The 22,777-nt window shown below is 43.9% G+C and overlaps 1 protein-coding gene across 1 annotated transcript in view; it reads right to left on the bottom strand.

The window, feature by feature from the left end:
* Nucleotides 1-466: 466 nt before the first annotated feature.
* LOC144167137 (uncharacterized) overlaps nt 467-22,777 on the bottom strand; it is a 41,248-nt gene continuing 18,937 nt past the window's right edge. The window contains exons 2-6 of the mRNA XM_077696507.1: nt 18,849-18,955; nt 10,654-10,722; nt 3,585-3,662; nt 1,966-2,022; nt 467-612 (exon numbers count right to left, since the gene is read on the bottom strand). Coding sequence (XP_077552633.1) covers nt 526-612; nt 1,966-2,022; nt 3,585-3,662; nt 10,654-10,722; nt 18,849-18,953 — 396 coding nt within the window. The 5' untranslated portion in view covers nt 18,954-18,955 and the 3' untranslated portion in view covers nt 467-525. The remainder of the gene's footprint in view (nt 613-1,965; nt 2,023-3,584; nt 3,663-10,653; nt 10,723-18,848; nt 18,956-22,777) is intronic.

Below are 22,777 nucleotides of genomic sequence, written 5' to 3'. Positions count from 1 at the left end.
GTACGTAGCCTGCCGCAAAGAGTAAGCGTACGCTATTACTTTGAATCGTGAAAACCTTCACAGTCGCCATACGCGACGTTTTTTTGGTGTTAAGCGGCAGTGACAGAAACCTGCGCTACTTCAACCAGATGGCGGGCGTCCGCCCGGCCTTTTTGTGTCCAGGTGCTTACAACAGGCGGCCAGTAGGTCTCTGGGCTGCCGCGTTTCTTGCGAAGGGTATTTTGCATCTTCCGCGAGAACTTTTGTAGCTCCGCTCTTTGCGTAGTTTTTAACTTTACGTACTTTTGCGCTGCTTTTTGTTTGCGGTGGACAATATCATCCAAACTTTCCCCGCTATTAAAGCATATTTCTGACCTCACGAAACAAAAAAACATTTGTCAATTCGAACTTTTTATTCATTGGGGTGGGGTGAAGGGGGAGGGTGAGGCACGCAAAAAAATGTATTCTTGATTTTCGTACGGTGATTTATTCAGCTAGACGCATTTCAACGGCGTAGGAAAAACTCCTTTTTATTAGCCCGTTCCCCTAAAAAAGAGTGTCTCGGACCCATCGTATTCCAAAGAGGCTAACCGCTGGGTCTTCTGTGAATATTTTGTTCTTTCTGGCGCATTTCTGCAAGAAAAGAGTGGCAATTACTAGCACTAGTTCCAGACGATACATGGGTGTGCCAGTATATATATAGCAACACATAGTGAGTCGAACGATCAGGGACGGAATCTGCCCTCAATCACCGATTCGCCGAATTGGTTGTGGTTTGGACAAACCGTGGAATTAGTTTGCGGGCGCAGGCAAGCGTCACACATATGAGCAAAAACTGGGCTTGAAAAAGAGTTTCTGTAACAGTCTCTTAGCACGACAAAATCCCTCGAGAGGCCGATGCAGATACGGAGGCGACCGCATCTAGCTGCTCCCTAGCTCCTCGGGGACCGGGGCGCTGCAACTCCGTACGCCGTCTACATGGATTCGCAGGGCAAGAAGCGGCCGCCACTGCTTCACCGACTAACAGCAAACTATACGACGATACTTCACATCGCGGATATTTGAGGAGGAACCATTTTAACTCCAAAATGCCGGAAATATGTCGGTTCCATAAGATTTTGGTACGCATACATAGTGCAGGATAGGGTCGCAAAATGACTAGTATATATCACTTCATATGCTTGGGAGTAAAAGCCATTTCAATGCTTTTCTCAGAGGACATGGCGACTCCTCTTCGTGGCAGGTATACGGATATTTTTTGGGAGAAATTTCTGTGGTTTCTTATTTCCTTGCCTCACTGGTGGCTTCTGATGTTACGCCAACACGCACTGCAGGAAAACCAACTTTCTCTGACCATGATGCTGATATATGGTTAAATAAAACATGCTTCAAAGGTGAAGTATTCTCTGGTCAAAAGCCAAGGTCGTCAAAGTCCAAAGTCAAAGTCCTAAATCCAAATCGCTGCGCCAAAAACTCTCTGAAGGAAAGACCACTTACGCAATGGGTTTCCACAAAAGCACATCAAGCGCCGGTGCACAGCCAGCACTTTATCCCTGGCCAGTACTGCCGAGCGGCCGAACACTTCAAGGGCATCATCATCATGAAAGTCCTGACTCAGGCGGCAGTGAACGAATACCTAACAAGATTGGACTTTGATTTGACTCAGTTTGCGGCAAAAGAAAGCTTCGCGCTGCAACCATTTTTTTTTGTTATCCAAAGGGGCTTTGAATTTTCTTTTGCTGCATGCTACAACCTATTCGCACCACACTAAAAATGCCGATGCCACAAAAAATACGGGAAAATGTAGCAGATTTCCTATCGATTTGATGGAATCGTAATTTGCATGTGGTTTTCCAGGTTGGAAGGTGCCCACTATCGTTTCTATTTTCTTTTAGGAATGTGTCGTATTCAGGGTAGAAGGCTTACTGGTTGTCACATCACCTTGCATTTTTGATGTGGCCGCGTCTCACAAAACTTTATACTTACTACGCCATCATAGTACAGCCCTCTGGGGTTCTCCATATTCTTTTTTTCTATCCATTCCTGAAACATAAAATAGCCATTTAAAATGATATTATCGCCAAAAAAATAACTTAACGGAAGCTCTTAGCTGTTGAGAAATACCCTTTCGGAAAGCACTTTAGGAGAGAACCTGCAGAGTACTAGGGAAGATAGAGATTAACGGGCTGAGATTAACGAGATGAAAAAGCCGCCACCATTCAATTGAAAGTGTGGATAGATAGGGATTTCAATCAAGAAAAAGTGTGAATTAGTCTACTCAATAGGCCTCAATAGGTCTATTAAGTCTTGCCTTCGGTCTTGGAGTTTACAAAACAATTAGAATGGAGAGAAAAAGCACTCGTTATTGACCGTTTGGTGACTATTGCTGTTCAGAAATCGGCACAACAACAACAACAACAAAAACGGTTTAATTCAGAGAAGTTGAACTCCATGCATCACAGACGGAGAAAATACAGTGTATTGGAATTAATAAACATTTACAACAATTTCTACCCGCATAGTGTGCTTCCAGAACACTTTAGACGGATTTGCATTGCTGGAACAAGCGTTAGCCCAAGGTATTTTCTGCACAATACGTTGTAGACGTGTGTTGAAAATATTTACACACTGGTCTAACAATGTACCTCAGACGGCTGTATATTTCCCGCAGCCAAGCTTTCAATGGAATAGTGGTCTCATATCGTTTCTAAAGATTTTGTTATAATAATGAAACCCCAACTTCTGCAAAGCAAGTCCAGGCCTATGCAATTCACTTACGGGTCGCGTGCGGTTTGTCTTGTCGAAGAATGCAATTCTACAAAAAAATCTCTAGTTCATTTCGCTGTTTTTCAAAGAATGTTGACAAGTCCGCGGACTTTATTGTGTTGAAGGTATTACGTGAAAGTCGGCGCATAAACTCACCGCCTGTCTTCGTCGCTGCCTTCACTTTCACTTATTGCTTTTCTAGATATGTTATTCTTTACTCGAGCATAGTATTGGTGACAAACGTCTAAGCGGCAAATTTTAAGTTTAGATAGGATACTTGAATTCATCCGGTACCCACAAAATAAAAGTTTTCAGAGTTCATCCTACATATTAACACCATAATGCATGGCCTACACCCACGCAGGGAATTTGGCTAAGAGGGATAAAAATGTGCGGGCGTTGTGTTTGAAAGAGTGGCTGGTATTCTTGTTTCCTCGCTACCTCGTTCGCTTGACTGCTCTACCCGAAGCTTCACATCCTGATTTTATGCCCTCGGCCACATTTGGAGGCCAAAGTGGGCGACCATTTTGTCGTATAGTTTCCAAGTGAGCTTGTTTTTCTGTTACGATCATACTTAAATGTCTTCCTGCGTGAAGTTGATTTCATTCCTTACACTCCCGTTCTGTAAAGCTTTTATAGCAGGCGTTAGTGTGGTTGTTTGCGGAAGGCTCGGCATAAAACGGGAAGCGGTGTAATATTCATTAATAGCTGTCGCTGTACTATATTTCACAAAGTAGGCAAATGCAGGTAACCAGCTCACTTCCTTTTTCTAAAGTATTTCTAGTTTTATATAAGTGCCCGCAGCAGACGCCACCCGTGGGGTCAGGTGTTGTAGTTACCGGATTGAGAACGACGGTAAGGATCGATGCCATCTTGGCAACGCAGGTGTAGACTGCCTCCCGGTACGCATCAGAGCCCTAGAAGACAAAAAGTATCAAGAGCGATACTGTTTCTTGGTGCTAATTAAACCCGAAAATTTTGGTCTGTCTGTCTTCCTGTCTGTCTCCCGATTCAGCCGCCCGGCCAACAGTAAAAGAATTCTTAAACGACACGTCTAAATAGGCATAAATGTTCAAAACTACTAAATATTGGCGGTGAGATGTTTGAGTGGCGCCCCCTGGCTCTGACGTCAAATTAGGGACTCGCGCCGCTATCGTCTGCTACACTACGCTTGTGAGGGGCAGCAGTGTCTCTGCTAGAAATCGCCCGCTTTGTTGCTGTAGTGCATTAAAAAGCGTATTTCTAGTGATTCAGTTATTTTGCCAGCTTCTGACGCATCTGAATAATTTGAAGCTGTATCCCCCACAAGTTTGCAACACACGAGGAGATAGAGAACAACTTTCTTCAGAGCATCGGTCACAAGATCGTGTGTAACTCGTCCTTTCTAGCTTATTCGTGAGGATGAGCGATCAGAGCTTCTCGATAAGTATTCAAAATGCGTAGGGTTCCCTGCAGTATTTTTTAGATGCTCTTATGAAGACTCAACAGTCTAATACTACGTACCAAGCAGCGGCCCCTACACGCGCATCGTACAGCCGGAAATAAAGCGGCTTTCTTCTATTTCTTTCTTTGACGTTGTTTTGTATCAGATTAATGCTTCTTGCTTTTTTTTCTGCCCAACGCATTATTTTTCTGCGCCGTCACAAACGTCTTATTACCCCCTAATAAGATGTTTGTGACGTGATGTTTGGGAGGCTCACAAAGGTCGTGTGGATATTTCCTTCGTGCTGTATGGCATACATTGCTTCTTCACAAATTGGCTTTAATTACGGCTGCGTGCAAAAAGGTGCCTATCCGCAGCGTGCTTTGTTTATGCACATGCAAATAGAATGAGAAGGTTTGTGCAACGCCACCTCGATCGCGCCCTAAACAACGTTGTCCACAGTAGTCGAAGGCGGCTTTTGTACTCCGAATTTCTATCGTAATCATATCGTTATCATAACGAACTGACTCTCAACTCGAAAAATGATGACATGATTACGGTGTTGAAGGCATAATATACTCGCTAACTAACGCAATAAATAGTATACCTGCATATATTACAAGAATCGAAACGGAAGAATAATTCCAAGTAGCTCTTTATTGCATTCCAACCCTTGCAGGCGCAAAGAACAAATCCTATTCTACTCGGGATGGCGTTCTATGAATTAAAGAAAATTACTTTTACTCTCTTGTCCTGGACTGAGGACCTAACCCACTAAGCAGCTCGATTAAATTGTAAATAAAATTTTCTCCTCCTCCTCGTACTCCTCCTACTCTTGAGTGCAGTTTTCCTATAACGCATATCCGAATATCGGGAAGATATGGCTGTGGAAAATGTACTGAAATATCCCTCCAGGTCTGAACAAACATAGTGTTACTGTATATTTAACGTAGACGTGGCTCGTTTAGCTCAACAAACCTCCATACTGGTTAGATGCCTGGTATGAAATCAGCACGCGCCTATATACAGAGTGGGTTATTTGGAACTCAACCTACAGTTTTTGCAGCCCATAGTGCATGTCGGCAAACTTTCATGCCTTGACATTGTAAAGTGATGTGAAACAACACGTTCGAGCGTTCAGCAAGGTTTCAAAAACTGTTTTACCTTGCATATGATTACAGGGAATCGTAATGCCTTTTGCCAAAGCCAACAGCCCTGAAGCCCTAGAATTTGTTTTGGTCTTCCATTTTCACTGTTGTCGGTTATTAGCAGCTGACTGTTCCCTTTGTTCGAAAGATTGCTTAATTGAGAAGCTGATGCCTAGCTCCGACTCTTCGCGATCCGCACAGGACCGGCTTTGCAAGGAATGGGGCGACGCCGGCAATGTTTTTTCCGTAGTGGCACACTAAACTTTTTTACGCCCTTTTAGCCAAAAAGGGTGTAGCATAAATAGAAAAAGGGTGTTGGAAGGCCTTTACACCCTTTTTCTTGAGTCTCAACACCCTTTTCCTAGCTCTACGCCCTTTTTGTTTGAAAAAAAGGGTGTTGATCAACTTCAACACCCTTGGTTTTTCTTAGGGTGTTGAAAGGGTGTGGAAAAGGTGTTCAGCTGTTCATTGAATAAGGCCATGTTCGGATGCATAATAGCATTGTAAAGAAGACATCCCCTCATATACTCCTCTACTCGCAAAAAATTTCCAAACGCAAAAAAAAATAATTGCTCATATGCAATGACCGCTCGCTTCCTTATTCGGTGCACCACATGCCCCAAGTTTAGCTTTGGCACGTGAAACACCAATTTAAATCTTCAAAATTAAGAAGACTGTAGTCGTGTGGCGAAAAGGATGTTTACCAACTGCAACACGCTTGGCTTTCTTTAGGTTGTTGAAACGGCGTGATATAGGTGTTTAGTTGCAAAAAAAGAACAGCGGAGCTGGGGGTCGACCTAGTTTCTTCTGGTGTTGCTAAGTTTTGTTATGTTTGCTAAGCTTTACAATGTTCTCGCTAAGCCAGGATGACCGCTCAGGGATGAGGCCAAATTTAACCGGATTTCACAAGACTGTTCCAGTGTGCTTCCTTCCCCCCCCCTCCCCATTTCCAGGAGATCCAAGAGGGAAACAAGGTAGGTCGGCCCCCAGCGTTGCTGTTTCTCCAGCCTTGCACCACTATTGCAAGCTGCGCGAATTTTTTTACCTTTTAGAATCCAAAAAAGACTAGTACCTTTGAAATGGTACAGTAAGAGGTGCGGATACGCATACGCCCCTTGTGCTCACACTCTAACAAGCTCGAAAGCCGACTTCACTGTCACAATACCCTATCTGCGGTGGTGCACCCTTTACAGTGCCCCAGTTCTTTTTCTTTGTATTTTTTTGCTAATGCCACCGAAACTACCTCCTGAAGCTTAAAGGGACACTGAAGTGAATTTGTCAAGCTCCCGTTTTTGCTTGCACTGCGTAGACTGGCTCAAATTAGCACACTTTTCATCGTTTATCCGGTTGACAAATCGGTACTTATTTTACAAAGCGCGAAAGAAGAAAAACTACCATGCGCGGTTTGCGGCGGCCGCACCAACTAAAGCTGTGACGTTAGGAGGAGCCGCACCGTGATTGGACGATGCCCAAGGTGAGCAACCAAACAAGTTTCGGTTTCGGTTTCGGTTCTGTAAAACACAACCGGTGGCGTTGTTGGATGGGCATTCTCAATAACTCAGTAATCATCGTACCGCGCTTCTGCCATGTTGTCACCTGTAAAAATGCATAAAGATAAGCCTCCCAGGACGGCTTGGAATCGTAGCATTCACTAGCCGAGGCCTACGCAGTGCATGGACGCCTTCCGCGTACCCGCCGACGCCCAGATGTCATGCGCTTTTCCCCCATATTTGGAGCTTGCCTCACTCATGAATGTACCGTAAAAAGCGTGTTCGCACCAGGCCAAGGGTATGTTCATTCTGGCCTGTGCCTACTGCCCGCAAGCAGTCGGTGCTTATAGCAACAGCACGCCAACGAGAACTCGCTAGCGCGCCAGTGCCAGCCTGCGCGCGTTCTGTGAACTAGTTCGTGGAGCCATGAACGTTGCGGCCCAAAAAAAGGTGAACTCAATGTAAAAAACATCGGCAGAAAACAAAAAAGTTAAATTACAAAAAAAAAAGCACGTACCCACGGGGACTCGAACTCGTGAGTTGCAAAACACTTGCGGCAACATACCTAGCGCCTCAGAGCACTCGGCCACGGAACGGGCTATCCTGACCTTGGTAATATAAGTTATATATTGTACAACAAGTTTACACTTTTATTTAGTTTTGGCATTTCAAGCAGCTTAGGTGACTATTTGTTGTATTGCGCTCGTGCAGTAAGCGTCCCCCGAGTTTCCACAATAGCTCAGGTCTAGCAATTGCATTTCGTAGACGGAAAACGGAAAAGCGTTTGCAGATGCGTAGTCGTGCTGCTGACCGCTGTGCTTGTTCGCCCAGCGCAAAAAAGTGCTTCCCGCACCCTATTTTTACGCTGTACGGTAAAAATATCAGTTGATTTTATTTCCTTAGTACCTATATTGACTTCGCTGACTCTTCTCCCGCCTTCAAGAGGCCTTATATTTTCCTACTGGCGTACCAGTCAGCGAAGCGTCGCATGTGCGCTTGTGTGAAGCGACCTTGACTTGGAGCTAGATACAGTGTACAAGCTAACCAAGTAAAGAAAGGCCCATTCTTCCATTCACAAACGTGTCCTGGCTTCGTTTTAACTGAGCGAACGAATTGCGACGACCCGTCGGCGGCCGGCGGACGAAACGCTGGGCCGACTGACTCTGTCTGAAAGCCGGGGAGCCCTGCAGTAGCGCAGCCAATTGCGAGCTCGGCTCCTCTCGACGTCACACGAAAACGCCGCAGAAAATGGGCGAGCGTAAAGAGAGGAGGACAACATTTTCGAATTAATTTTTCTACTAAATAAAATCGCGTAAACGCGCCTGTAACATGGCCTGGGGACTCCGGACTACAATTTGCGCAAGTAATCCAGCAATGTTTACATATCACTTCAGTGTCCCTTTAAAGAGCTTCACTGGTAATAATTATGCCAATTCATATTGCTGTAAACATCGTGAGGTACAGCCCCTCCCCCCTCCCCTCCCGCCCGCTTGTAGAGAATGTTCAGTCCACCCGTGTTAACAGGTACAAAATGCCTCCACAATTGGAGGTCTCTACCTTTTTTCTTCGTTGGCGGTCTTTTCTTACACCCTTTTTTTTCTTTACGTCCTTTTACTTAGTTTCGAACACCCTAATTTGTAGCTTTACACCCTTCCGGGAAAAAGGGTGTTGAAATAATGAACAACCTTTTTGAAGGGTGTTGAGGTGGCAGGGAAGATTTGTATGATATTTAATAAAATTCTATAAGTTACGGATCAGAAAAACTACCGCGTAATTAAAAAGTTTTTGCAAATCCGCGTGTTGATTTGTATATTCTCGTAGTAAAAACCATACTTCCAAAATTAGCGCTAAAATATCAGTTTTTTGCGACAAGCCCACCTACTCCATCTGGGGGCTTTCCTCTGCTGGGTATAAAAGCAAGAACAGCACATGTATTGCTAAGTAAGTATGCACTTCCTGTACCGCTTGCATCCCGTGTTCCAACTGTAACTTGTACGTATTGGCTGTTTGTGTTGAATGCTGCGCGCGCGCTCCGACGTTTGACATTGCCTCTGCACATGCCATCACCTCAAAAAAAGGGTGTGTGAGGCGCAACACCCTTTTTTTAGGGTGTTGAACTCAACACCCTTTTTTTATCTATGCACCCTTTTTTTGCCAAAACACCTTTTAAGGGTGTTAGCCATGGGACAAGATTTTTACACCCTTTTCGGCCATAAAAGGTGTAAAAAAGTTTAGTGTGATATCCAAAACTATACTTTAACTGACACCATGAGCTAGTGTATGCGATTTTAAGCCTATTATTATGATGAAAAGTTACTCACACGCCAATTCTGGTGCGGAAAATCATCAGACGTTGACCGAGCGCAAAGAAACAGCAGGAAAGCGAGCCTGAGTGAATCAGATGACAAATGCGAGAATCCCTAAGCCGACGTCACGGAGGCGCGCTTCGCAGAGCCGTCCGTGTTCGCGCTCACCGCCAATGGTGGCAATGTTCATACACTTTTTAACAGTGTTAAGAAACAGAAAAACATTGGGCATAATTGAGCTAGAACATCAATGCATAACCGCTAGTAGACAGTGTCCCCTTAATTTAAAATACATTTGCTTTTGATACTTGCGATATAAAATAAAACAGATGCGCGTTGAGTGCAATAGAAGTACACCTAAAGCAATGTATATTTAGGAGAGGCTTGGACAGATAAGCTAAATTTCCTCTAGAGAAATTGCATGCTCTGCACTCGTTTTGGAGACACTGCTGGTGTGTTTTCAAGGCAGTTGCTTCCAACCGCAACTTTACATTTGACACGCACAAACCCGCCGCTTGAATTTACAGTTCGCGCAAAGCGACAATAAAACGCCCTGATAGCCGAATACGTGAGTCGTGCGTATTTTACGAGAAGCGTTATGTGTAACTCGTATAAACCGAAGGGCTGCATGTTCCACCGAAGGTTAAAAAAGTAAACAAAAGGCAACCGTCCAGATTCCCCAAAAAGACGGTGTTGCAGTTCCACCTACATTACACAGCGTGTTCGATTAGGACGTGCCGTTGTGACACTTCAGAACACTTGCGTCAAGTTCTCGTTTTTATGGAAACACACGAGCTTATACTTCTTTCTCGCCCATATTCCGCTTCCATAACCAACTATGATGTGTTGCAAATGCGGGAGAAGATGCGTACAGTGCATATATGTAACAGACTAAGTGATGGTACACTGATGAGAAACAAGCCTTTATGTGTAAAGTGAACAACGCTAACACGAGGCAACGTGAAGAGTGGCAAACACGGCTGCTGTTTGTCCTCTTCAGTTTGTCCCCTCTTTGCGCTGTTCAATTTATGCATTGCAGGAACTAGCCCGGCAGCAAACCCTCCTGCAGACCTTTATGTCCATATAAATCAGCCTGAGTTATTTCGCTCGGATACTGTAATGCGTTTCTACCTGTGACAATGCATGTCTAAAAGCGTACGCGCCATAGGTGTTGCACTGGGCAGACATGCATGGCTTTGGCTGCGTGCCATTGCTCAACGTCCGGTTGAACGTAGCGGAAGTACTGAAGCCTGATTTTATAACCGGAAGCAGACCTCGCGATGCGAGTTTGCATCGCTCAGCCAATCAGATTATTTGTTCGCTCAGCTTCTTTGGGATTTGCGGTGAGAGTACAATAGTGGTCTGAAGGTATTTATAACGATCAATGGCCGATAATGCGAGAGGTAAACATTAAAGTCATACCTTATTGTGCACCTTACTCCTTATGTGTATGTCGAAGTCAGACCAGTCAGAGTGACGACAAGTGACATACAAAGTTCTTGGTGCCTCAAACTTTTATGGGAATATTACTAAACCTTTACCTGAGCTTTCTTTAGAGGCACGTACTTGTGAAAGCAGAAGCGAAAGACGAAGCACATCTTGTAGGCACCCTGTATTAATTGTAAAATACGAAGCATTTCAACACCTTTCTGTGGAAGCACTAGAATATGCATTCGTAGATAAAGTCAGTGAACATTTGTTCGCAGAATTTACCCGTAAATTTTCGTGCAGCGTAGAAAAATAACGACTAAACTCTAACACGTCAACATCCACCTCCGTTACCAACCGAAGCCATGTGTGCAAAAATTTATTGGGCACCGTCAAACCTCTAATTTTTTATCGTCACTAGGGCAGAATATCCCGCAATTTGTCATCCCCCCCAAAAGTGCATGCCCATCTGCCAATTGCGGTTACACTTCGGAAACCCACTAAGAGCTCATAAGTGACGATAATAGAGATTCACCTCCATCGAGGACGGAGGTTCGATCCTAGCCAAGGTGGATGCTTTTCTGATGGAGGCAAACGTGCGAGTTTCCTGCTGGTTTAAGATTTTTCGTACACCAGCACTACGGCGCCCCCCCCCCCCACTCTCCAGCTGCAATTGCAAGTCAAGTTTATTCGACATCAGCAATATACAAATGTCATCAGCGCGCACAAAAAGCCCCCCGAAGTGGCTTGACGGGGTCCGTGCCCCCTAAAGTAGTTATAAAAAAGATGTGTACGCGTATATCCAAGGAAGAAAAAAAATTGCCTACATAAATCACTGTCCGGAAAATTCAGTCCTTGACAGCAACATTAGCAATTCAAGTTAAAAGCAAGCATAATAGCACAATGCAACAAGAGGCTTGCACAGAACCAATGAAAGGAACCACAAAAAGTACGAAAATCAGTAATAATAACAACATAACAAGGTTCAGAGACTACGTGAATTTAACAGAGATAGTAATGTGTACCACATTAATTGTTTTTCGTAATTGGTAGGTGGGTCGGGCCCAAATCATGCCTCTGGATGGCGAGCGTTATAATTTTGTTACTTGGAGTGAAGGTTAACAGTTTGTTAATAAAATTACAATGTTTTTCTTCGGTGTTTCAGGTCTTAACATTTGCACCATGCAGTACTTGTACGGGACGAACACCGAGGCTTTCAAAAATCGGTTCTGTGTGAGCCTATGAGCAGAGTAAAGACGGCTGGCACGGATTTCTTTTGTAGTAGATCTAGTTTAGTAATATTGGTTGCGGTCGTACGTCCTGAAGCTAACAAGCAGTAACTAATCCATGGGAAAAAAGGGATGATAAATTGAGACTTTTATTTTCTGCGGTAGAAAAAACTGTAACCTTGAAAGGACACCAAAGACAAGCGAAAGTTTTCTCAGAACATTGCCGGCGTGTTTGGTCCGTGTTAAGTGTTCCTCAAAAACAACTCCAAGGCTCTTCACATGAACGCCAGTTTCGAGGTTTTAAGCACCAGTGCATAAACTGTTGGCAATATTTGTTTTATAATTTATTGGTCTCAACAGCACTTACTTGTTTTAGAAGATGTTATCGTACATAAATTTCAAAAATACAGTTTGACCCGCATGTTGTTTTCATCACGTATTGTTTCCCCGGTATCTTTGAGAACTTTTAAAATTTCAGATTCTTCAACAGCTTAATGATTACTGATCAGACTTGGGCGTACCCTAAGGCAGCGGTGTCCTTGCACTTCGCCTCTTTTCACTAATACAAGTGCGGCTTTTTGGTGGTGACAGTGTTCGTCGCCACCCATCTTAAAAAACCGTTCTTGTTGTAGCTGTTGCCCTGTAAAGAAAATACCCGTCGCTGTAAAGCGTCAATAAGAAACACGTGTGAACCCATGGCATCTAGATCCAGGCCTCCACAATTTAGACCCAGGCCTCTCTATGTTCCAACACTGCACTGACTCCGCATGTTACCAGCGGAAGAAAAAAGTTAGTTGTCCTTGTTGTTCCTGTTCTCGTGCAACATAACCTCTTTGGGGACTGTCCAGGAATCGAGAGCTTTGACGGGCTAATGGGCCCGCACACCAAACTCACAAAACAACGAAAAAGAAGCGCAAAAGTCGTAGAATAGTACTAGCCGAATGACACCTCAACGTCAAGGAGCGATACTAGAACAGGGGACACCAGCCGTGCAGAACCCTGATTCTAGGTAAATTGCGACGTGTGTCCGTCTACTCTTAAAAGCGGAATCTTAAAACGAAAATAGACATCACCCGCTGCAGTATACGAATTTTACAGTGATGAACTGTTTCCGGTCTAGGACCTTTTGGTCATGATCGGATTTTTTAGCCTATGGAAATGTCGCATGATCAAACGGCATGCAGAGGAACCTCGGGGAACTAAGTCTATTTTTCGCGAACGATGTGCGCTTGTGTGTAGTGTCTATGCGGCACAGTCGCGGTAGCCGAAGTGCTTGCATCTTCCGGAAGCGTGCGTGCTCCTGCCTTACTTTTAAAGTATGTGTCAGTGAGACTACTGTGATTGTATTTATGGCGTGATTTTAAATCCTTTCGGGCTAGTCTTCCATGCAATAACGAAAATACTGGCGGTATAGTTGTGTGGTCTGTAGTACTGGGTGTAGTGTGTCTCAATTAGAAAGTTGGAACTACCGATAGAATTTTTTTAGTTGATTTGTTTTGTACTGAATGTAATGATTTCTATACAGAGCTCACGATTTTGCGCTGCAACCTTCATTGATGCTCGAGTGATTTGTCCGGCTGCGTGCGGACTGACGCTGACACGCTGGCGAGTTCTTGTTGACATGGTGTTGACATAAGCACCGAGGACTGCTTTCGGGTACAGTGCCAAATCAGGAGCCTCTCGGCCTGGCGCGGACACGCCTTTTACTACCCAGGGACGAGCCAGGTAACCTCCAAAGGTGATTGCGAATCACCTCTCAGTTGAACGTCTCCAATGACGCGGAGGGCGTTCAGCCACTGCGTACGCCTCGGTTAGTACACATTACTGTTCTAAGCGGTGCTGGCAGAGCCGACAACTTGGCACAAGCGGGGTTTACCGATACCGAATAGATATCAAGAATGCCCAACCAATGATAACATCGAATGCTAAGCTAGTTGTAGCACAGAAACGAAACAGAAACTGGTTTGAATTCGAATTCGGATTCCCATTATGTGTGCACAACATGCAAAAAATATGCAGTACCAAGAATATATCCTCCCATCTGAACCGACGCCTGCTGATTCAGAGCGCTCGGTATCGTCAATACACATAAACGCCCACTCCTTAGCAGCCAAACTGGACAATGTTTGCACGTTCGTTCATTTTTTCAAGTTCCCGTTTGACATTATCATGTTCACTGAAACTTGGTTCAACGAGGATAGTGAAATGCTGGTATTAGATCATTACAATCATTTCTCTGTCAATCCAACTCGTAAGCGTGGTGGGGGGGCGGCTATGCAAATTAGCCGATGTATGCAATGCGAGGTGACGACGCTATTTACATGCGTGACAGCTGATTACGAGGTGCTATGCGTTCAACACAAGAATGAACTGTTTGCGTTATTTTCCCTCCACCATCTGGGAATTCGCCCTTCTTTTTTCACTTCTTGGTAACTATACTAAAGCATGCTACGTTAAACCGATACCGGATGTTGCTCGGATGAGATTTAAATGTTGATACCTCGAAAGACGATTACCTTTCGTGTGAACTGAAACATAAAATTGGTGCTTCTGGTTTCTTTATGTAATAACGACACCTGCTAGAGTAACACAGTCATGTCAGGTCATTCCTTGATCTTTTCATTACCAATATCGACACACCTGTTCTAAGTTCTGGTACTATAAATTGTGATTTAGGTGATCCCTGCCCTATTTTCGTTGCCTATTCTTGCAACAAACTGCAATGTGTTTGGGAAGAAGCCCCGTTTCACTTACCGGTCGTTCTCAAGTTGAAACATGAATTCTGTTTGAACTCGTGTTCTTAAGCTCGACCGGTCGTCTGTTTACGCCAAAATAAGCGCAGATGATGTATATAATGAATTTCTGGCAATCTTTACGAGCATACCCAATAAATCATTTCCAATAACGTGCGTTAAGGTGAAAACACGGATTAGAAAGCCGTGGGTGGGGTCCAATGAAATGAAAATTACGAAGAGGAGTAGGAAACCATGTTTATTTCATGAGCGCTGCTGCTGCTAGGGCACCCGCCTGGAGGGGGGGGGGGGTGCGTTCTTAGTTTAGGATGCCCTGGCCTTGGGTGGCAGTCCAGGCCCTCTTCCCCAGTGTGCGCTGGGTTCCAGGGTGCGGATTTTTCAATCAGGCGACCCACTGCTTGTAAGAGGAGGAAGGGTTGGGGAGTAGGCCAGGGGTTTGTCCACACTCCCATACTTGATGGTATAGGATGCCGGGTAAGAAACAGAAATTACAGGTGGCCTGGGATATGGGCGGGTAGATGGCGTGAAGAAGGGTGCGATTAGGATAGGTGTTTGTTTGTATTCTTCGAAGGCTGCTGGCTTCTTGTCTCGATAACTGGGGATGCGGAGCCGGGAATATTCTTCCGCTTTAGAAATAGTGGGCCAGAATATATCCATATTTCACGAGAGGTTCTGTTTTGGGAGCAGCAGGCGATGTTCGTCCCTCGTAGATAATGGCCCGGTAAACATGCACGCAGGCAGCGGCGTGGGCCGCCTCATTACCAGCGAGAGATGTGTGTCTGGGTATCCAGACGATTTCTATCTCGGGTAGCTGACCCTTGGTTTCGAGGTCGCGGAGGGCTGTTTTGGAGATACATCCCCGTAGATAACTGTGATGCGCTGCTGCTGAATCTGTAAGCACTGTTCTGGCGTCCTCACTCGTCGTTGAGACTAGGGCGATAGCTACTTCCTTTGTGGTTTCCGTCTGTGTTGTACGGACGGTGAGACAGGTCATTTCTTGTCCTGTTGTATTCGTGACGCATACAGCGTGGGCTGGCTGCTGAAGATACGGAGACGCGTAAGTGTAATTTGTAGTTTGGCTTTGGGATTACTTTATGTTCATGACCCTGGTTTGCACGATTAGGCGAGCTTGATTGTAAATTGGGTGCATGTGCTGTGGTAATGCCGTTACCCTGATGTTCTCTCTAACTGGTGGGGGAATCCTAACCTTGTGGTCTTGTATTGGCGGCATTGTATAGTTCAAACTTCTTTGGGTTTCTCGTCTCATTGGCGTTAGCTTGAGGTGTTTTTTTGAGGGGTATGATGGGCTTCCCCTATCTTTTCCCAGGTATTGTACAATCCAAGTTGAAGTGATTTTTTTGTCGAAGATTTGGAGGGCAACCCTATGACAGTTTTACAGGCTTCGCGGATAAAGATATTCAATATTGCCTTCTAATTCTTGTACACAGCCACGTACGGTGCCCCGTAGATCCAGCGCAAAAAAAATAAACTTTTCATAGCCCTCTTCCGCACAAGAAATCCTGTCACGTTCGTAGTATTCAAAAGACATCGTAACAAGCGCAAATGAGAAGTCAGAAAGGCAAAGACGGCGTATTTTGATAGCCTTTTTTCATGCAAGAGAACAGCGTCGTAACAGCGTTTTGAAGATTATTACTTCTTAAATGCAAAACTTAAAGCAACAAGAGAGTAAATCACAATAAATAGTGAGAAGTTCTAAGGTTCAGCATTAGATGAGCACTTTGAATGAACAATTCACGATCCCGCCAGCCCAATTTGATAATTTACGCCTCCCACCAAATCCGCGTAAGAGAACCAACATGATGCTCAAGCGGCCAACGGACGTGATTGAGATCGCTAGTACATTCAGCAACTTAAAAAAATACCAAATCAACTGACGTTCATGGGCTTTAGATTGGGCCTGTAAAATACGTAATTGATATCGTTGTCCCTCACTTAGAATACATTTTAGCCTAGTCTTGACATCTTAATCATTTTCCTGTGCAATGAAACAGCAAAAGTATGAGTTATTGTCAAAGCTGGAAACAAAAATGAGCCCACCAATTATCACCCAACTTCGATACTCCCTCTTTTCTCGAAAGGTCTAGAAAAAATAGTTTTGACGCGCTTAAATGCTTTTTTTACCAAGCATAACTTGTTAACGGAATGCCAGAATGGGTTCCGTCCAGGACAGTCTACTGAAACGGCACTAACATTGAAAGAAGACCAAATAGAAAATATCGAATTCAATAAGCTCACACTAGCCATATTTATACATTTCAGCAACGCTTTCGATTACTTTAACCGGGACATGTTGCTTGAAAACCCTCATTCCTACGGTGTTCGTGGAGTAGCCTTCTCGCTACTTCAGTCCCACGTAAGTGATAGGCGATACTGTTTCTTTCTTTCTGTACTACTGCACCGGCGTATTTCAAGGAACCATAGTAGACCGTTTCTTTTCGATTTATATGTCAATGACATTGTTGAAATAGACAAAAATACCAACGTTCTACTCGACGCTGACGACACAACGGTACTGGTTTCCGGCGGCGTAGCTTTAAAAGGAGAAGATGTTCTTAAAGAAGCTTTCCAAGTGGTCCGATGGCAACGCTCTAAACAAAAATGCCAGTAAATCGAAGGCCATTATGTTCCAAGCTGAAAATAAGAACGCGCACATGCATGCTGACCTTAAATTAGGCAATGCGCCCACCCAAATTGTCAACAGGCATAAACTCTTGGGGTCACTTATTCTACTACCTTGTCCTGGTCTTGCTATGTTGAACCTCCTACAAGCCATTGTCAGCGGCAGTACGTGACTTATCGCGATGTCGACATTTCTTCCCGATAAAAGATTAACTACTCATCTACCCTGCTTTATTCGCGTCCCTCTTATACTACACCCTTGGTTGGAGCGTAACTACTATTGCAAACCTAAACTCTATTAATTTCCGACATGAAAAAGCACTCCGCTCCATAGCTTACGTGGCGTACTCAAACACAGCCGCTCACATGTTTCCAAAATATCAGATCATACATATAAGGGCAAAATATGTCTCTGATTTGAGATTACTTCATTTTTGTTTTTTTTTCTAATAAAAATTTGCAAGATTTTTTAAACCTCTGACAAATCAAAGAGTTCAAGAGAGCGATCCGTGCACCCACACTCCTGACATGAGGCTTGCTCCACGCTGGCGCACGAATTATCCTCTACAATCTTTAACACACCGAATGCGTTTCATTCTGAATAGATTGGAAGATTGGGGCACTCGCGCTAATACACTCGCTGAAGGACGACTGCGTGATTATTATATTGATAACTCGTAGTATCTGTTACAGATTTTGCGGTGTAGTGCACCCTTTGTTGATACTGGTATCTTTTTGTTGTCGGGGCATTACTCGCCATCGATGGAAGTGGGAAGATTTTCTGCTCTCTGCCAATTTTATCTTGTAGTCCCATCGCACATGTGCATTTCCTATTACAGAAGTGTTTGTAACTTGCAGAAATGTGTGATAGGGAATGTTTTATTTTTCTGCAGAAAATTGCGAAAATGCATTACTGTATCTGTAAATGTTTTCACTTAGATATGTGCATCGTAACATTTTTTTGTAATGTCACCAAGCATCACTTCCACGTTTCTGTGACTTCAGATGTCTCGCTGCCTGCACGGGCCCCCGGGCACTTTCTCAAGCGGTCTATGACTGCGTTTCCCTTGGGACCCCCAACCAAATTTTTTGGAAATAAAAACGACTTGACTTTACTTGAATCTTGGACATCCTCCAATCAAACCGCAACTCTAATACGCGTCATTGCTGTTATTTGCGGCCGCCTCAACTGTTGCATTGTAGTTTTTCTTCTTTAAGGTTTTATAAATTAAATAGTGATTTATCGACCTTATAAACAATGAAAAGTGTGTTTATTTGATTCGCATTGTGCAATGCAAGTAAAAAACAGAAGCTTGACGAATTCATTTCATTGTGCCTTGAAGAGTCACGTAACTATTGCAAATTTATTTGTGGCCAAATATTTACGCTTTTTTACGCGATCACATTATGACCCTGATAATTGCATGCTTACTCAGCACCTCGATTCTGACAGCAGTATACAAATAAAGCTATACCTCTGTACGATTGAAAAGCAGATGACTTGTACACAGTGACGTTCCACTTTAACGAAGTTGTGTAAAAAATTCGTGCTTAGTCATGACTAGATGTCGTTTTCTTCTGGCTTACTGCCAATGTCCGAAAGCACTCGTTTGTTCCATATTCTTTTCCCAGGCGGGTGTCGAATTCTGACAACAAATCAACAGAAATCACAGTGTCATGACGTACCCTCTGAATCATTTTCGGCGTGAACTTGTACTTAGTGGCAACGGGTAGAAAACACTTGTCCACCAGTTTCGCAGCCAGCTGAGTCGCCTTTGCTTTCTGAACCATGCCTAGAGGGGAAATGCAGAAATGTAATTTGTTTAACGCCAACGCAAAACAAACGACCAACGGGGAAACCCGACAGGAACGCCAGCCTGACCAAATCGGCTTCGCTTATGACCGTATATTCGCTTGGATCAAACGAAAAATACGCTGTATACTATGGCTGACCAAAGTTGATAGTCAAGTTTAACGCAGAATCGGCTTCAAGCGAGGCAGCCTTAAGCGCCATGTTTCAATGGTGCATGCAGTATCCGGCGAGAAGGCATCGCCAGAAGCGGCATACGCAGGTAGGGCTTCAGAGCAACTTTGTCTGGATGCCGCTGTAAAAATATGGCGCCAAGATAAGTCTTCCTCATCGGCCTCCAGTTCTTGCGGCGAAAGTGAAAGCCAATGAGGACATGCACTAAAGGAAGATGGCGAGGATCGCTTAAATTGCAAATTTGGCCTCGGTGTGGACAGGACACCTTGTGACTTGCTCTTTAGCGTCGTAACAAAGGGAAGGAAAATAGCATAGAGAAATTTATTTTTAGGTATTTATTGCTCAGCAAGCAAGCCTTCGTTGGTCTCAAACTAAAGCCTGCAGAAGCAAAAAACGCCGTATTTTTAGTATCCCCTTTGGAACGCTTATTATTTGCCCTTTAAGGTTGTTGTACAGAATGAGCCGAACAACTAAAAATATGACCACCAAAACGGTTGGGTGGAGGAGGGAGGAAGGAGGGCAGCTTTAAACGAGGAGATCAAGACAAACTTAACACTTTCACCACAGGCAACAGCTAAGCGTCTAAAAGGCCAATGCCTCTGACACCCCAAAGACAATACCTTGTAAAGCAACCACCGAACATATGACAGCCTTCGTTAGAATTGCAGAATTAGCCAGCGACACGCACCTCTAAGCTGACTCATTTCATACAAAGCAGGGTTCGGAATTCGTAGTTGTGTAGGCTGCTAACATTTATGTGCTCTTAATACCCCAGCACTAGAAACGTGGACAGCCTGCAAAAATTGACTAATGACAGTTTCTTTTAAAAATGGGGCACATTGGGGCTGCCTTGACGCCAAACGCAGCGGCGGAATATTTTATAGATGTGTCTTCTAAGCTGATTCTACGTGAATCATGGAGGAATGTCACGTGCAGTCTGTTCAAATTAAAATTTTAATTTAGAACTATTTAACATCACTCGATGTTTCACCGGAGTGCGCTTGACCTGTGCAATGCGCATAATTCCCCAATACAAGCACACCTAAGCGGCAAGAGGGGACGCCTGGTATGCACTCATCTCAGGCAACAACATCGCCACCCTGCATAAATAATTCATTGTGTCTGAAAATGAAGAACTCTGGGAGCTGCACACCTTTCAGCGTAGAAATAAAATTCTAGTGCACGTGCGCTGCCTTCGCCTAACGCAAAGTTCTGCGTTTGCGCGGCAATATCGAACTACTTGCAGAAATGTGGTGTGCTGGACTCGAAAGGCCTCTATTTTCGTCTGCTATTTTCAAGCATATTTACGTAGCCTTCGCTCGGGCGGTCACGGCAAGTGCTTGTACTTTCCTGAGCGCCGAAGGGTTGTCGAGTTATTTAAATATTAGCGATGCTACCTGCCACCCTCGGCCCTCATCCTATTCCTAGCCCGGTATGGGCGCGTCCTTTCTGACGTAGCGCTCAACTTATTGGGAGTTTTCTCCTCCGTAACTGAGTGTACGCGTCTGCGTAAAGCCTTCTTTAGCTTTGCCAAAAATATTGGCCCCTGCGTAGCGAATAATCTTCATCTTTCAAGTTTACCCGCGGGGTTGGCCGGTTAGGCTTGAGGTTTGTGCGGATAGTTTATATCGCTCTACGACCAGCGCTATTATTTATTGATTTATTTATTTACAGGTACCTTACAGTTCCTTGGTTAGGGCATTGAGTAAGGGGGGCTAACAAAGACATGTACATATCAAGTAAACGGGCGAAAGGTGCCAAAAAGTAAGCGCGAAACATGAGTAACAAAGAAACAAGAACTAAGTATGTATAAATTGGCATCATACATCATCACTGAACAACTAAAAAGAAGCAGTTCATGGTACACAGCAGTTAGGAAAGTGTACAATATGTGTAACTTAAACTGGCACAGATTGTGGTATAATTTACAGGGAAAGCCATGACAGCGCTTGCAGGAAGTGTGAACAGTTCGTTCAGATTGGTCTAAACAACAACAAAAAAATAAAGCACAAAAAATAAGTGGGCAATTCGCTTCACAAAACTTATTTTGCACAACACTATAAATGCCATATACATACAAAAACGAAGCAGTGAACATAAAATTATCACCCGAAATGTAAGATTAATTTGTTGCGGAAGGAAACTGGGTCAGTGTCAGATACTAAGTTATCGGGAAGATCATTCCACAACGTGATGACTCGAGGCAATGCGGATGCGTTAAAAGAGTTCGTTTTACCGTACATGCGCGAGGAACTAAGCTGGTTGTGTAGTCTAGTTGATAAATAAAAGGGTCGTTCAATTGGAAGTCTGGTCCTTTTAGTGCTATTGACATATTTATGAAAGAGGGATAAAAGAGAAATGTTGCGGCGAGTGGATAATAATTGAAGTGAATAATACATTTTAAGTTGTGTTACGCTGCAGCAGAAATTATAATTACGAGAAATGAATCGGAATGCCCTATTTTGAACTGCCTGGATCATGTTGGTTAAGAAATTTTGGTGGGGGGACCAGATTGGTGAGGCACATTCGAGTTCAGGACGAACAAAAGTTTCGTAAGCTAGCTTTCGGACGTTAGCTGGGCAGGAATGTAGGTTACGGCGTAGGTATCCCAGTGATCTCAAGGCATTTGCACAGATATTAGTGTGTTGAGAGGACCATGAAAGATTTTGTGTGAAGTGTACGCCCAAATATTTGTATGTGGAAACATGCGAGAGCAGTTAGTTATTTATACGGTATGAAAAAATGGAGGGGTCATGCTTACGACTAAATGAGATGGTTTTGCATTTCGATGCGTTTAGAACTTTTGCCAAGTCTTACACCATTTGACAATTACGTCAAGAGTTTTCTGTAGTGCGTAATGATCGTTAACGGTTTTGACAGGATGGTAGATGATGCAAATATTCGTATAAATGATGTAACGCCATCAGCCAAGTCATTAATAAAGATAAGGAATAGCAGCGGGGCGAGCACGCTGCCTTGTGGCAACCCGGAAATTACATCGCACATTGAAGACGAATCATTATTGATGACAGTGAACTGTTGGAGGACAGAAAGAAAATTTCGAAGCCATGACAAGGTTAGTGAGTCTAATTGAAGAGCAGATAGTTGTGAGATTAGGCGGCAGTGGGGCACACGGTCAAACGCTTTCGAAAAGTCGAGAAAAATGCAGTCTATTTGGAGGTTATTATTCATGTTCGAGTGAAGGTCAGTCGGGAATTCTAGCAGTTGTGTCTCGCATGACCTACCTTTCCTAAACCCAAGTTGGTTGCGGAAAAAGAACTGGTTAGACTCAAGATGGTTTTAAATGTGCGAAGCGATAGTGTGTTCTAATAGTTTGCAGCAAGTGGATGTAAGTGAGATTGGACGGTAATTTGTGGGTAGATGTTTTTCTCCAGATTTAAACAATGGGGTAACTTTGGCAATTTTCCAGTCATCCGGTATCTGCCCAGAATCTAAGGATTGTTGAAAAATATAGCACACAATTTTACTTGTAGTGAAAATTGTGTTTTTTTTTACTTTTGAGTTAATATTATCAGCGCCAGCAGAGCTGGACAGCTTCAGCTTGGTTGTCAGATATTCTATACCTTCGGCCGTACTTTCAATAGGTTTCATGTACTGGTAATCATAATCC

This window comes from Haemaphysalis longicornis, unplaced genomic scaffold (assembly GCF_048455015.1).
Source record: "Haemaphysalis longicornis isolate Haplotype H1 unplaced genomic scaffold, Haemaphysalis longicornis Haplotype H1 scaffold_2, whole genome shotgun sequence".
NCBI lineage: Eukaryota > Metazoa > Arthropoda > Arachnida > Ixodida > Ixodidae > Haemaphysalis > Haemaphysalis longicornis.
The sequence above is the reverse complement of the archived record's forward strand: the minus strand, read 5'-3'. Positions and strand labels throughout refer to the sequence as shown.